The 14597-nt window shown below is 44.2% G+C and overlaps 3 protein-coding genes across 3 annotated transcripts in view; 2 read left to right on the top strand and 1 right to left on the bottom strand.

Annotated features, from left to right (window-relative positions):
* The window catches only part of LOC108159179, a 49757-nt gene extending 46623 nt beyond the window's left edge, over window positions 1–3134 (top strand). The window contains exon 14 of the mRNA XM_017292228.2: window positions 881–3134. Coding sequence (XP_017147717.1) covers window positions 881–1474 — 594 coding nt within the window. The 3' untranslated portion in view covers window positions 1475–3134. The remainder of the gene's footprint in view (window positions 1–880) is intronic.
* A 1290-nt stretch (window positions 3135–4424) lies between these two features.
* Window positions 4425–4984, top strand: LOC108158298 (cuticle protein 16.5). Its single transcript, XM_017290538.2, has 2 exons — window positions 4425–4527; window positions 4612–4984. The coding sequence occupies exons 1-2, from the start codon at window positions 4522–4524 to the stop codon at window positions 4903–4905; spliced, it is 300 nt and encodes a 99-aa protein (XP_017146027.2). The 5' UTR covers window positions 4425–4521; the 3' UTR covers window positions 4906–4984.
* A 4946-nt stretch (window positions 4985–9930) lies between these two features.
* Window positions 9931–10589, bottom strand: LOC108158382. The gene is made up of 3 exons (XM_017290635.2): window positions 10493–10589; window positions 10353–10430; window positions 9931–10295 (listed from the first exon to the last, which is right to left on the bottom strand). Exons 1-3 carry the CDS (start codon window positions 10587–10589, stop codon window positions 10180–10182), a joined length of 291 nt encoding a protein of 96 aa, XP_017146124.1. The 3' UTR covers window positions 9931–10179.
* Window positions 10590–14597: the final 4008 nt, after the last annotated feature.

The following is a 14597-nucleotide window of genomic DNA, read 5'->3' as shown; positions in this document are numbered from 1 at the left end:
GAACTCTAACCCTTAATCAACGCCTCTCTCCCACCACAGAGTACAAAAAACTTGCCTCCAATTTCCCTAATGAAAGGGTTTGTTTTGCATGTAACGAAACTTATTATTACGCATTAGAGACACTTGACCAAATTGATTTAGGGCTAAGAAAGAGAACCACAAGCCAAAGGGAAAACTTGAAAGGATTTTCTAGTGGAATAAGCCTTTTGATTCGTGCTTGAATACTTCAGAGAACAGGAGCAAAATAAAGAAGACTGATACTAGAGTAAGAACTCCTCTTCCATTGAAGTTTCCCCATCAATAGATCCAGAAGTACCCAAACGTTTGATCAAAAATCTGCAGGGTATTTAAAGCTTCGTTCTGCCACGATCCCTGATTCTCATTCATGTTTCCAATTAGCCGAAATAAATTACACAAATTAGTTTCTTTGTTTTTCCCACACCACCCCTAACAAAGTTGCTGTTGACCCACCACAGTCCCACCACCCCATCAGTCCACTGCAGTACTCTGGAAATTTTTGTATCATTGTCTGGTTTTCCAGGGAGGAGGAAACCATCAAATTTTGATGAGGCAAATGTTTTTGTGTGTCCACTCGCCAGCAAAAGTTGAAAAATGTTTGGCTTTTGTTCAGCTTTTCATGTTTTTCCCTGTTGTTTTCCCCAACTCTCTCTCTCTCGAATGCTTAACAAGCTCATTAGAAGTTGTTGGTGTTTGTGGGTCACTTTCGAAACTTTTCGATCAGAATTTTTGCCGCATGAATGTATGTACTATCAAAGTTTTATTTTTTAATTATTCGGCAGCAGCACTTTGTTCTTATGTTTAATAATTACTAAACACTCTATCAACTCTTTCCCTCCTCTTGTATCCCCTCCCCCCGCAGTACGGTGAACTGTCGCTAACAACGAACCCCGCCTTCAGCCTGTACAACACCCCGCAACGTGCCCCGGCCGCCCAGCGTCCCGTCTACACCGCCCCGCCGCCGCTGCTCTCCACCCGCACCCCGCCGAATATCTACACCCGTATTCCGGGCCGGGGAGTCGGCGGTGGTGGTGGCATGCCCGGAGGAGTGGGTGCCACCAGCTATCATCTGCCGGCCTATGAGACGCGCACCTCTCCCACCTCGCCCTACGGCTCCACGACCACTTGCACCATGCCCCTGCTCGGCGGCCAGTCCAACGGTTCGCTGCAGACCAACAGCAGCGGCGGCGGCGGCGGCGGCGCTGGCGTGGGCGGGGCGAGTGCCTGCAACACGCTGCCCCATCCGGGCAGCCTCCACACGAGCGGCATCTCGGCGGCGCTGACCAGCTCGGTGACCAGCGGCAACATCACCATCGGCGCCGCCCAATCGCTGCTGACGTCGCCCCGCTCCCAGACCGCCTACACCACGCTGGGTGGTGGTGTGGCACCTGCAGTGTGCGTGCAGTCGCCACTGCTGCTGGCCGGCGGGGGGAACTACGAGACGGTGAGCTCCTGAGAGTTACCCAAAGAGGACATCAAATGTCAGATAGTCTGCATAGGGGGGAGCAGTACGTGCACCACCACAGCGCTGGGCGCCGAGCGCACCACCATCGTCTAAGAGGAGCAGCAGCAGCAGCAGCAGCAGGAGGAGGAGTGGAGGAGGAATTGTGGCGAGGAGGTAACTGCATCCCAAAAATCTGTATTATAGGAATAAAACTGCCGCTGGCGTGGGTTTCGCTTTAAATAAAAAAAAAAAATAAATAAGAAATCTCTTTCGAAAGCGAAACGAACAAAACTCTTACAAGACTTTCCGACTTCAAGCAGCAAAACCCCGTATAAGAAAGAACTCTATATAGTTATAGGATACACTATATATATATATGTTCTGGATATAGCAGTGTTTAGCCCCGACCTAAGAAAAAAGAAGCATTTACATACGAGTAATATATGCATAAGTTACTTCTGTACCATAGAAATGAATGTTTGATGCGGCCCACTTCCTTTACCAAATGTGGGGTTAGGCCCGAACGATCTTTGTGCGCAAATACTTCAGTGAACAAAAGAGCTATGCTTGTGAAAATACACGACACGACCCGAAACCCGAACAGAACACAAAAAACTAGTTTAAACTTCAACTAAGATACGAGATACGAGTATAGCGAAATCGTAAATAGATAAGGTGTGTATATAAAGCGTATATGTGTAATTAGGCTAGGAAGCAGGTCAGCTAATACTTAAACTAGCCACTAAAACGTAGCCTAAACTCAATTGAACTTAGTTAGTCACATTGCGAATCTACGAAAAGACTATCCCCCCTGAATATATTATAATAAAATTACAGAATTTAATGGCATATCTCTATATAAATATAATACATAAATAGCACAAAAAAAAACCACAACAGCGGAGGAGACCACATTAAAGGAATCTAAAAATAGGGGCAAACTAGATACATATGTTTGAAAGATACAGCACCATATGATAGTATAGTATGGTACATATGTTTATGTGCATCGAATCATCGTCATATTTTGTTAAATGTGAAATGAAATTTTATAAAAATCTGTTGTCGAACAAAAACCTTTATCAAGTCTATATAGGATATGAATATGAATATATATATGTATGTATGCATGATCGATCTGTATGTATCCATAGCCGGACTGTGCGCAAACTAAAGTTCAATGTGTCTCCACTACAACCACCACCTGCCCCGAAAACAATTTTCAAATTTTCAACTCTATCTAGCGCTCTATCCGTAAGATCTTTCTATATACATATGTATGTATCCCACCCCCCCTCTCAACATGCAAAGTGCTGCTTCAATGACAAAATCAAATTGAATTGTGACTCGAATTATAAATTGGAAAAAAAATAAAACAAAATAAAAAAAAAATAAATTAAATTTTTTTTGTAGATTTAGAAGCTAAGAATATTCGACTCCATATAATATATATTTTCATAATCCTACATCTAGTTTGAGTAAAATTAACCCTTGATTTGTAAGAAAGAATGATATTTATTTTGTGTTTGAGCATGATTATATTTGTGTTAGCTCCCTGCCCCCTTAATGTAAAGCAAATAAAAGTTTAATATAAAAAAAAAACAAAATGTGAGCTGAAAACCAACTGGAAAATGAATAAAGAACATTTATGAACAAAATGTGTATCAAAGCAGCAGAAATTTGTTTAATTATTTAGGGAAAAAAAGAGAGTTCATGTAACTCTTTGCCAATGAGGCTTTGAGGCTCTTCCCAGATTTAGTTGGAAATAATTTTCATAATTTACTGGAGGGGAAAAGATAGAAAGAGGAGCCTTAACAACCGGACCACAGGACATGAGTTCGTGTACGCATATTTGTCCTTTTGGCAGGACACGCAACACACTTTTGGAATTAATTAACGCAATCCCCCCCCCCCCCAGACGAAGTCCAAACTGAACTTGCAACATATGTGTGTGAGTGTGCGTGTGTGTGTGTGTGAGTGTGCGTGTGGCTGGGTGGGGCGGATGGATGGATATATGTTTGTTGTGTCCACATCCTGCGGCGAAACTTGTCACAGACTAATTTCGTGTCTCAGCTCATAAATTGTTATTAATGAGCCTTCGCCCCCCACATGAGGCGCCACACACTCATTCTTTTCGCGTATGTTTAACATTTTGTTTTGGTTCGGTTCGTTACGTTCTCTGACAGTTACAAAGCGGCAAGTATATGGGTAATTTGAGCAGGACACCAGAGTCCTGTGGCTCTGCCGACATGAACATGGGAATGATGAGTGGTCTGCTCCCCAGAGAGACTTTGACACATTTCGTTGTAGGCATAAATTGAATGTATAATTTGTGTGTTCCTTGTTTTGTGGGATCTATCTAGTAACGGTGATCTCTATATAACCAACTCCTTGTTAGGCCCAGATCCAACAGAGCCTCCTGGCAGCGTCAGTTTTCGGCAGGAGTAAGCTCTTGGCAATACTTTTCTCTACATATTTTACGATGAAAAGTATCACTTTCCCATGAAAAATCGGTTAGTTTTTGATCGATTATTGAGTAATCAACGGGATCCAGGCCTTGGGCGTGCTCTCAATCGTTTTCATGAATTTTCACTGTCAATGCCAAAGATTCAATTGCTGATGACGTAAATTACAATGATTTGTTGCCACTTACGCTTTCCGTTCGAGTGTAATTATATTTGTGTGATTCCGCTTTGCCGACACTTTCGTTTAACGCCATTAACAAAGCTCTTTGCTTGTCACCAGACCTGACCCACACACAAACCGACAAACAATCAAGATCTCATTACTGCCTGTCCCTCCGTCCGCCAGTCCGTGGACCCTTGTCAGGGTTGTTGTCTGTGCAAACGAACATTCATTGAGCCGAACAATGCTAATCCATTCGATATGGCATGCCCGGATTAGCTACCACATCCGCATATTGCAGAACTTGTTCTCTGAAAATTCGATCTTCGATTGGGTATAAAAGCCCTGGCCTTTCTGGGGAATGGCATCAGTCAACGCACTTCCTCCAATCTTTGAGAACGTTCGTCCAACACAAACCCAAAACAAATATCAACATGAAGGTGAGTCAGCCTTACAGTTGGGCCTGTTTCAGGAGGATATTTGCAAGAGATTTCTAATCTCATTCATCATTTTGTTCTGTTTAGTTCCTCATCTGCTTGGCTCTCTTCATCGCCGCCGCCCAGGCTCATGTTGTGGCTCCCGCTGTGGCCACCTATGCGGCTGCTCCGGCCCTGACCTACGCCGCAGCCCCAGGCCTGGCCTATGCCGCTCCGGTGACCACCTACTCCGCCGCCTATCCACGTGCCTACTCCGCCTACGCTCCTTCGGTCTACTCCTCCGCATATCTGGGATCGCCCTCAGTCTATTCGGCCTACGCCGCACCCGTCACCACCTATGCCGCTGGCCCCGCTGTGGTCTCCACCTTGCTGAAGAAGTAAGCGCTTTGGATCGATCAAATGAAATGGAATTATGCCAAGGATTTGTGAAATTAAATGAAGTTGAAAGCTAACCCATAAATGTTGGAAAATAATCTTAAATGTGGGGGAATCAGTAGGGGACAATAGATCTCTCAACTATTTTTCCATGGATGGAGAAGAAGATTGGAACTTGGAACCACATCGGACTTTTAATAGTTTACTTCTTTAATCAGTGGACTTTCATTAGAGTATTTTCAAGGTCCTAGAAGTCTTTATTAAGGACTCGTGTCGCAACACACACAACTTCCATGGCCACTCACAGACCTCCTGCTGTTGTGCCTGGCCATATCCTGGCCCACTTTTCATGCCTGCACCTGGCTGTCCTGCAGCTGTCTCCGGCTAACTGCTTACGGTTAATTCGTTTCCATAAATAATTTATTTAAACTCGGCTTAGACGCCCGGCAAGCGGCCCGGCTCGTGCTCCGGCATCCGCCTGCCCGTTAATGTTATGCAAATGAATTATGACTGCCACAGCACAGCCACGTGCCACACACACGTGAGGAGGCAGCCGTCATTGTCGTCGCATAAACCTCAGCATAAGTACCACATACACTTGTACATGGAGCCTGATAGGGGACAAAGTGCTTGGCTAGGCATCTCGGTTCTCAGCGAAGTAATCGCCCAAGTAAATTTATTGATTGCTTCATAATGCACCTATCGTCTGCGGGTAAAAGTATTCCCCCCTTTTTGATCAACTTCCGGCAAACGATTATGCGCAACAACAAAAGTTTTCCTCGCTACATTTCCGGTGAAAAACTTTAGCCTAAATCACTTAGACCGCTCTGTCTTGAGGTCTCTGCTCCTGCCGCCGCCCTCCCCCCGAAAAACAAGTGTCGGCAAGTCGAAAAATCACACAGTGCAGGGGCTGGTTTGAGTGGGTGGCAAAAACTTTAGAAAGTTTGCAGTCAGCAACAAATAGCAGCAAGAGCAACAGTCAACAGTTGCGAAATCTCGATATGATTCCATTTATGGTAAGCGTTCTGTCAGAAGAGGGCCCGAGACCCAGCCTGGCCCAGACTCGGGCTGTGTTTAGATCTGACTTCTGACAGAAGATTTTAAATAATTAATCAACGTTTTACCACTGTTTTGCCAAGTAAATATTTAATTAACCATTTTGGCAATGACAGTTTCAAAAATGTGTACGCACAGACAAATGTATTTGTGGGTAGGATCCAAAAATCTTCCTTCTCTCGTTTTGCTTCAGGCATAAATTATGCAAAAGTCAACAGAGAAAATAGAAATTTTCCTTCGGGTCGAATGGAAATAGATGGAATTGTGATTAAATTATGAATGAAAAAACCTGTCGGCAATTAAGTGACCAAAACAAATCGACTAAAGTGAAAGATTTTGTGTCTAAATTTTATTGGAAAACAAACAAAGAATTATGGCTAAGAACAGTCAGAGGGACGATGATTTTCCGCCCAGCTGCACTTCGGGGGAGACTCTAGACATCAAGGACGTGACATTCCTGAATGGAATCATCAGTACAGCTCTTGCAGTCCCACTTGAGACGCTGCCAAATACCCGGGGAGATGTTTAATATGCACTTCACTTTCCAACAAAGGCTTAATTACAATGGAACAACAAAACATGAATGCAAACATACAATGTACAATATGCCCATCAAATGTACGACTACTCGGCCCGTACATATGTACACATCAAATAGCTTTCAATGGAAATGGTGGCAATGGAAAAGGGAAATGAATATCGGATTATTTCTGCTTACAGAAACAGCTTTCCTCTCTGTCGCCTCTCGACTGTTGTTTGCTGTTCGGTTCACTTCTTGGCTCCGCTCCTACTGGCAATTCCATTTGAATCGACGCATCCTTCGCTGAAGCACGAGTATCCTGTAGTTACAGCGGGGCGCGGGGCAAGGGTCCCTTGTCAAGACATCGATTCCGTTGGCATTATTATTTCATATTTCTTGGCTCTGTCAATGGGGGAAATGAGAACAATTGCCATGGCAGCGCCGACAATTGCCTTATGCCCGGCAACAAAGGGCACAAGCTCCGATCTGATTGATAATTCGCATCAGATAAATGGCTTGCCGGTGCTCCGTTTGAGTTAACAATGCTATTGAGAGGAGAAATCAGTGATTTGAGTATGCAATCGCACGTTGAATACGGTTTTTTATTTTTTAATACTTTGTTGGTAATGTTTCATATTTCCACAAGACGTGCAACTGTTCCCACTAAAAAGAAAAGTATAGTTTTTCATCGCTATTCCCCCTGTTCTCACTTTTCATAATTTTAATAATATAAAACTGTTACCACAAAAACTGATCCCACAAAAACTATTCCCACAACAATTGTATTCACAAAAACTGTTCTCGGAAAAACACTATATTCTTTACAGCGCTATTACATCTGTTCTCACTCTTCGTGTTCTCACAAAATCTGTTTTAAATTCAAAACTTATTCGAAATTTTGAATATATTTTGGTTATTATTTTATTCGAAGTTTACTCGCTTTTATCTCCTGCCTCCTGTACAGTTTTCTTATGCCAAGCTCTGCTAATTTTTAGGCTAATCCGTTGTCACTGCCCTCAGAAAACTGTTCTCACTTTTTGTATATACGTATGAAGAATTTTTCTCCATCTTCCATGCATTATTCGACCCGAATTACTATTTCATGATAGAAATATATTTATAAAATGGAAAAGTTTTGTTTTCTTTTTTAAATTAATAAAACATTCAGCCGGTTTGAGCACACTTTACTGTGCAAACAAACTAAAATTAACTAAAAATTTTGTGGGGGGATGGGAACAGAAGCGGTAGCAGTAGAAACATTAAGCAAACAGCCGAAAAGTATGCTTCAACTTTGGGCATTACATAAATTCCGCACACACACTCAGGCGCACAGGCACACAGAAGCACATAAACACACCATAAGGAAGAGCAGGAAAAGCAGGAAAAGCACATTTAAGCTTAGTTAGAAGAGAGGGACAGAGAGAGAGCGAAAGCAAGTTGTAGGAAAGGATGGAGGGAGGCCAGCAAACAACGATAACATTTATCACGAAGACACTTAAGGCTGGCTAAAAGGGGAGGGGGGAGAAATGGAGGAGGAGCGACAGAGACAGCCATGAGGTTTGTTAAATCAATTTGATAAACTGTCAATAATGAGAAATAATTTAATGCGTAGAGCCAGACTCCAGGTCTAACCAACAACCCCCGACCCACGCCCCGCCACCCACTCTCGTGGCAGAGAAAAGGCAAGCTAGGAAACAGATTTATTCCGACTGTTCGTCATAAGCAATTATGAGGAGCTTGAGCGGCCTTCTGCCACTCATCCGCACTCCGCCCACTGGCGGCTCCGCTCCTATTAGCACTTGGACAAGTTGAGACAAATTTTTGGTTGCTTGGACAAGCGAAAGCCGAGATTTATCAAAGATATCATTGGGATGGACCAGTCAACAGCCAACAATAACGAAAAGTGTCAACAGAAGCTGGAAAAGTGCGAGACGGATGGAGGAGTGGGCCAAGAGCAGGCAAAAGGAATAGCACCACCTAGATAACAATGCCAAAAATGGCTTCGAAGCTGCCTTAAATGGTGGGACAAGTGGTAGGAGCGGGAGCGAGAGCGGGAGCGAGAGCGGGAGTCGACTGAATGGTGACGACAATGACGATGTCTGTGCGTGCGTGCCCCAAATCCTTTTGTGCGGGCTGTTGGAAACGACCTTCATAAAACAAACACGCCGATAATGAGAGAACAGTCGTGGCTTCTCCCACAAGAGATGGGGGAATTCGGGCTCCCCCTTTCGGTGCCAGTCCCCGACCCGTGCCAACATTTTGGCTGCCACTGCCACGGACTCCTCAGGCGTCCATTCCCTTTGAGAGTGCAACTAACTATGCGATAATCGGCATTTGATTTGCTGCCAGCGAAAACTTTTCTCAAGAGTTCCTCCGATTGGGAAGCCACCTCTGGCCTGTGACGAAGGGTTACCAAAGGCCTTCATCAAATCGATTCGGTTTGATGAAATTTTAGAGATTCACAAAGACTGAAAGTCTGCGCAAAGGGAATGGTAATGATGTGTGCCACCGTCAATGGGATACGGAGGATTACATTTAAAGTTTGTTGTAAGAGAAGGCGCTTAAGAGGCTTATAAAGTTCCACTGGATGATTCTGAGTGCTGTCAAATTTATGTCAAAGTTCCAACCAGGAACTTTAGGACTCTTTGGGTATTCAACTAGTGAAAGGAGAATACTTATTAAGCTGGATAGATAGTCTTTAAAGGAGAGCCTCAGCTATGATGGCTTTGTGTGTAAGCTGCTGTCTTCATTTTCCAATTTTCCGGAATGCTTTCAATACAGATCCCTAATCGAAAGCCCGAGTTAAATACAGGAAAAAATCCACAAAGAATGTAAAGTGGAGAAGGGCAGAAGTAAGACAACAAATGTGTCTATTTTCGTATGTACTCGTATGTAAATTCCTTTACTTTGATGCCTTGGCAGTCTTCTGGCATTGCCTCCTCCCATGATATGTCTGTAGAGCTTCGGATATGGTTGGGGCAGCCGCACAGATATCTGTTTACATTCAGCTTTGCTCCGCTTTGCACTCGACTTTAATCAAATAATTTTTACCTTTTTTTAGGAGGGGGTATGCCCAACTCTTGTTTTGCTTTTGCCTTTGCAACATTAAGCCAGTTAAAGAGCGGAAGTCATGTTAGCTCCGGCCTGCCACGCCTGTCTGCCAGCCCCTGCTGACTTCCTGCCCCGCACCCGGCTACCTGCCACCTGCTGACTGCTCCATGGCTCCCTGGCTCCAACTGGTAAATTTGCATAAAAGATGCTTTTCACTTTTCCAGCAAAAGAAATGAAAACTCTTCCAGCAAATATCTCAGGTCTGCTTCCCTTTCGCCTCCCCCCCCTTCTAACGGCTGAAGAAGTGAAATATTATTCAGAGCAACAAGGAAGCGAAACGACGAAATGAAAAACTGAGAGAAATTGTAAACTAAACAAAAAAAAGATGGGAAACAGCAACACATGGAATTTTCCTCTTTTTTGGTTGGGTTTTTTCTTTTCTGTTTTGCTGCTGTCGTGTGGAATTAACTTAACGGAAACGGAAATGGAAAATGGAAATGGAAGCTGCTGCTGCGCACGGCCATATGGCCGGTGCCCAAAAGATGATCGCCGACAGCTGTTGCACTTCTTCTCGCTTCCTTTATTGTGGTTTTCCCCCTTTTGGCAATAATCCTTCGCCCGTGGCTCTTCTAATCATGCTCTTTAGGGCCCTGCTAATTATCCAATGAGAGCAGGGTGTTTTGTTGGACTTCAGATTCCGACTCTCTCTGGTGGCGACGCGGCCTCGACCTGAGCACCTGCCAATAGTTGCAGCAGTAAATGAACAGAGCTGGAGGGAAGAAAGGTAGTAGTTATCAAGGCAGCTCCTCGTTTCGTTTTGGCTCACTTATAATGCTGAGCAGCACCCAGGTCAAGGTGGCAATGATCATCATCAAGTTGTTGTGGGCCCTTTCCTCCTCTGATGCTACAGATATTGGAATGTAAATTGCTTTTGTGGCGGAACTCATTCGTGTCGATGACTACTACCTGCAAGATCTGTGAGACTTTCATTGCTGGCCATCGAACTGGAACGCTTTGCTGTTCCCTCGAACCGTTCGTTGAGGACTGGGCCACTTCCACCCATTCAAGTCCACTTTATTCCAACGTGCAGCCCCGAACAGCTGTCTTTCTATCTATCGTTTAACATTTGTGTGATTTTATCATTAATTGTGGCTTGGAAATTAGCTGTTTCTCTTTGAGTCATTGGAATTCGTATAATCAATTAATGGCCAGCTTTTGGTAAAGGTGGAATTCAAAGATACACATCTTCAGTGCCGTTTAGTAGTAAAAGTAATTAGTAATAGACACCCTCTAGCTCCATTTCAGAGCTTACTTGAGGGATCTCCCTTCTGAATGCCTCTCCTTTATCATTGCTTCAAGCTGTCAAACTTTCTTCCACACTTTATTCACTTTCAATTGCATGTACCGCATTAATTTCATTCGGTTTTCTATTTATACCAACTCTTACCTCATTCGGGGCGTCTGCTGGCCTCTTATTGCCGCCCCCAGCTCGCCTGCCTGCCTGCCTGCCTGCCTCACCTTGCCCAATTGTATCTGTTATTGGAGGCGTTGCTGTTTATCATTTGCCGCATTGCATGACTCCCGCTCGTATATCAATATCGGTCGGGTTGCCATTGACACGCCGAAATAAAGAGGAACAGGAGAACCACTAATAAAAGAAGACTTGCATTTATGGCCAAAACAAACAAATATTATTGACAAAATTATGGCGGTGCGGCAGCCAAAACTACGAGCAAATACAAAGTACATAAAATATTGTTGTAAAAAGTTCGCATTTTGTTGCATACTTCGAGTTTTGGTGGCATGCTTCGTGACTCGTCGGAGGCCCCCCCTAATAGATTTCGACAACCATCCGTTGCGGTTCGAGTATGGAATCCGTGCTCTCCTGTCGGGCTCTTCCGCCTTCGACATGACACCCGGATCCGCCGGATACGATTTGTGTTTGCCTCTTGTGGCACGAGGGAGGGGAGAGGACAGGAGATGGCACTGTCTGTTTAAAGTAGCTTATTGTTTCTTTAGAAGCCTGAAGTTCTGCTAATTGTAAACACAGTACAGACTTAATTCAAAAAGAAAGCGCTTTTCACATGGAGAGCTTCCTCCGCCACACATCATCATACATATTCATCAACATAATTAGTGAATGACTCCCCGTTTTCCCCTCGTTTATCTCCCTCTGGCTGTCTATCGCTTCTTGCCTTTGAGGAGCTCTCTTAGCCGGAAAAAGTGAAGCATTTCAGCATGCGAGCCAAGTCAAAGGAAGGCCCCATCAGGCTTCAGTTAAAAGAAAGCCACATAAATGCCTTCCTTGTCATTATTCTGATGCCGTTTCCCTTTCAATGAATGATGAATGGCTGATGTCTTGCTGTCTCCTTTTCACTCCAGCACTCCTGTGTTTGTGTGTGCGTGTGCCTCTGTGTAATCCCTGACGTAACTAAATTATATGTTTAAGCTGGCAATGGCTGAATGGGCCAGGACGTTGGGGGATTGGCCAAAACGAGTGGAAAAAGGGCACACATATGCATAACTTCGTGCCATATGGTTTCATAACCCTCTACTGCGGTGGCCCCATCATCCCATTGCGTGCATTAGGATTAGGGATGCGACACTGCAACAACTGCTGGCGGATTATCCCAGCACTGGCAGCGTCATCATGCATAGGAGAAAGGCTTTCCCCTTCCCCATCAGCTCGGTTCACTAGGAACGTGCTGACACCTTACACAAAATACTAGTAACCAAAAGTTGGCGCTGCACTGCGCTGCCCTGTCTTTGCCAAATACCGAGTCGAGTACTCGTACTTGCTTGGCTGTCAAATCAGAATTTATTTTGGCAATGCATTCGATTTGCCAATTTGGACCAGTACCAGTGGCAGTCCACGGCCAGTGGCAGGTGTTCCCCAGCGGAGTGGGGCTGGGGCCAGCACATGGCACGTGAGCGGTGGCCACAAATAGATATATACCCGTCGATGTACCGAAATTGTGTTGAAGCTTTTTCGGAGTTGAGCATAAAGTGTTTTATTTGATCTAAAAAAGTTGCAAGTACATCAACACCGAGTTTGGAACTTGGAACAAAGAAAGAACTAAGTGACTAGAGTACTAGTCTTCGCATGACTTTATAGAAATCTAAAATTTTGATAAGGAATAGCCAAAAAAGTAAACGATAAGTAAACGATAGTTAATCAACGATAAACAGTAACGATAACAAGCTGAAAGCACCACTAAAACGCGGAATCCAGCTTAAACAGGAATTAAACAAAGATTAAAATGGTTTCTAGGAAAGAAAATCCTCTTAAAATCCCCCGAATTTGCAAAAAAAATATAAAATACATAAATTTAATCCACTGAACCTTAAACTCGATGGCTATCCATGAAGAAATTACAGAAAGCCCCCAAACTACATAAATAGCGGACGCATTCGAGCGGCAATGCAACAATTTTTAATTACCATTTAGGCGCTTCAACGAGTATCACGAAAAAAAGATACCAAAGAATAAAGAGATGTACGGATGGAGGGGAAGCAGAGGGAAAATTGCTGGCAGCACTTTGGTCTCGACTTTTTCTTCATTTTCTTGCCAGCATTTAAAAAAATTAAAAACCAAACAGAAACGAACAAAATAAAGAATGAAGCGGGTGGGGAGGGGTGGGGAGGGGAGGGATAACGGCATGGAAATTAAGTCAATGTCCTGCGGGTTCCATTGCGTTGTGGATAAATGTAATTAACCTTCAGGATCAGAATCATTGAGTTGGGTCTCCGTCTACCCATCGCCGCACCCATGAGCGACAGGCGAACAGATGGGGCGACAATGATACTGAGATGGACCAAATCTTGATTATTTCGTGTAAATGATGGGTTAACATATTCCCGCCATCGCTCGAAGAGGAGATCCTATCACTAGCCCACAGAACAGGCCCACATAAATGAGCAGACAGTACGAGTGAGATTTACTCCGTGTCTTGAGCTATTCATCACTTTAAATAGACCACGAACCACATCGTTAGGGCAGTCGCCTTGCAAATTAATTACAATCGAAGCGGAAGGTGCAAAACTCAAGGGAACTCTGCACAAATGTGGGAACGAACGGTCCGGGGCGGGACGGGACGGGACGGGACGGGGCGTTGAGCAAACACACACAAGGAGCACAGCCAAGGAGGCAGGAACCCAAAATCGGATGGCAAAAGCTATCCGAATTGGCCAACAATGGAAGCATTTCTGTAATTACCTTTGGTCACACACACACACACACAGATACACAGATACAACCACAGACACACATTCAAACACTCTCAGATAAAGACGGTCACACACACATAATTAACTCGATAATGAGGACAAAACCAGTAGCCGTGTAGCCGTGTGTAGTCAAAGCCAGCAATACCCAGACCCAGACTCAAGCCCGGAACCCCGCCCAAGTTGTCGCAAATGTATGTAATGGTGTGTTACAGTTGTTGTTACTGCGGTTTGCCCGAGGGCTGGGTATGGGTTAGGGAGAGGACAGGCATGTTTAGGGATATATGTATACCATATACCCCCATCTCTATTAGGTTTTGTTTGCCACGATAATGACTTCCGCTTCGACAGAGCCGAGAATGACACAACCGGAATTTGTAATTGCTTCTGAGCGTTTCCCATTCTGGATCTCAATTTCCACTTGCCTTTGATTTTTAGCCAAAGGAAAAAAGCCACTCCATTCACACTCTGGAATGTGGTCCCAAACGTTGCAGCCCTACAAGGAATGTTTCGCCTTAAAATTTATACGCATTTGACCCAAATGTCATTGTGTAACTACAGGGTAAAGAAAATTCCAAGAGTGAACAAAAGGTGTGAAAAACTATGCAGTAGAGCCCGGGAGAGGCGGCAGGCACCGATAAAGACTTGTAAAGTGCGGACACTACAAAGTGTCTGTTATGCTAATACCCCCAATAGTCGCAACAGGGGAGAAGGCAGGATTGATATTTAGTGGTTGCAGTAATTGTTGGAGCCCATTTGCAATCGCATATAACTTTGAAAAGTGCGAATAGCTAATGAAACAAATGGTAAAGCGGAAACTACATTCCAATACCAAACGACCCCAGAA

The sequence above is a fragment of the Drosophila miranda genome, chromosome 3, assembly GCF_003369915.1.
Source record: "Drosophila miranda strain MSH22 chromosome 3, D.miranda_PacBio2.1, whole genome shotgun sequence".
In the NCBI taxonomy this organism is placed as follows: Eukaryota; Metazoa; Arthropoda; class Insecta; order Diptera; family Drosophilidae; genus Drosophila; species Drosophila miranda.
Note: the sequence above shows the minus strand (reverse complement) of the source record. Positions and strands in the feature narration are given on the sequence as shown.

What these genes read in the sequence shown, in the direction of transcription:
- LOC108158382 (XM_017290635.2), bottom strand. Translation starts at nt 10,589, where the DNA reads ATGGGTGGAAGTGGCCCAGTCCTCAACGAACGGTTCGAGGGAACAGCA. An exon ending in AAGTCTCACAGATCTTGCAG is followed by an intron (nt 10,431 to 10,492) that starts GTAGTAGTCATC and finishes CAATATCTGTAG; the next exon opens with CATCAGAGGAGGAAAGGGCC. An exon ending in GGTGCTGCTCAGCATTATAA is followed by an intron (nt 10,296 to 10,352) that starts GTGAGCCAAAAC and finishes TCTTCCCTCCAG; the next exon opens with CTCTGTTCATTTACTGCTGC.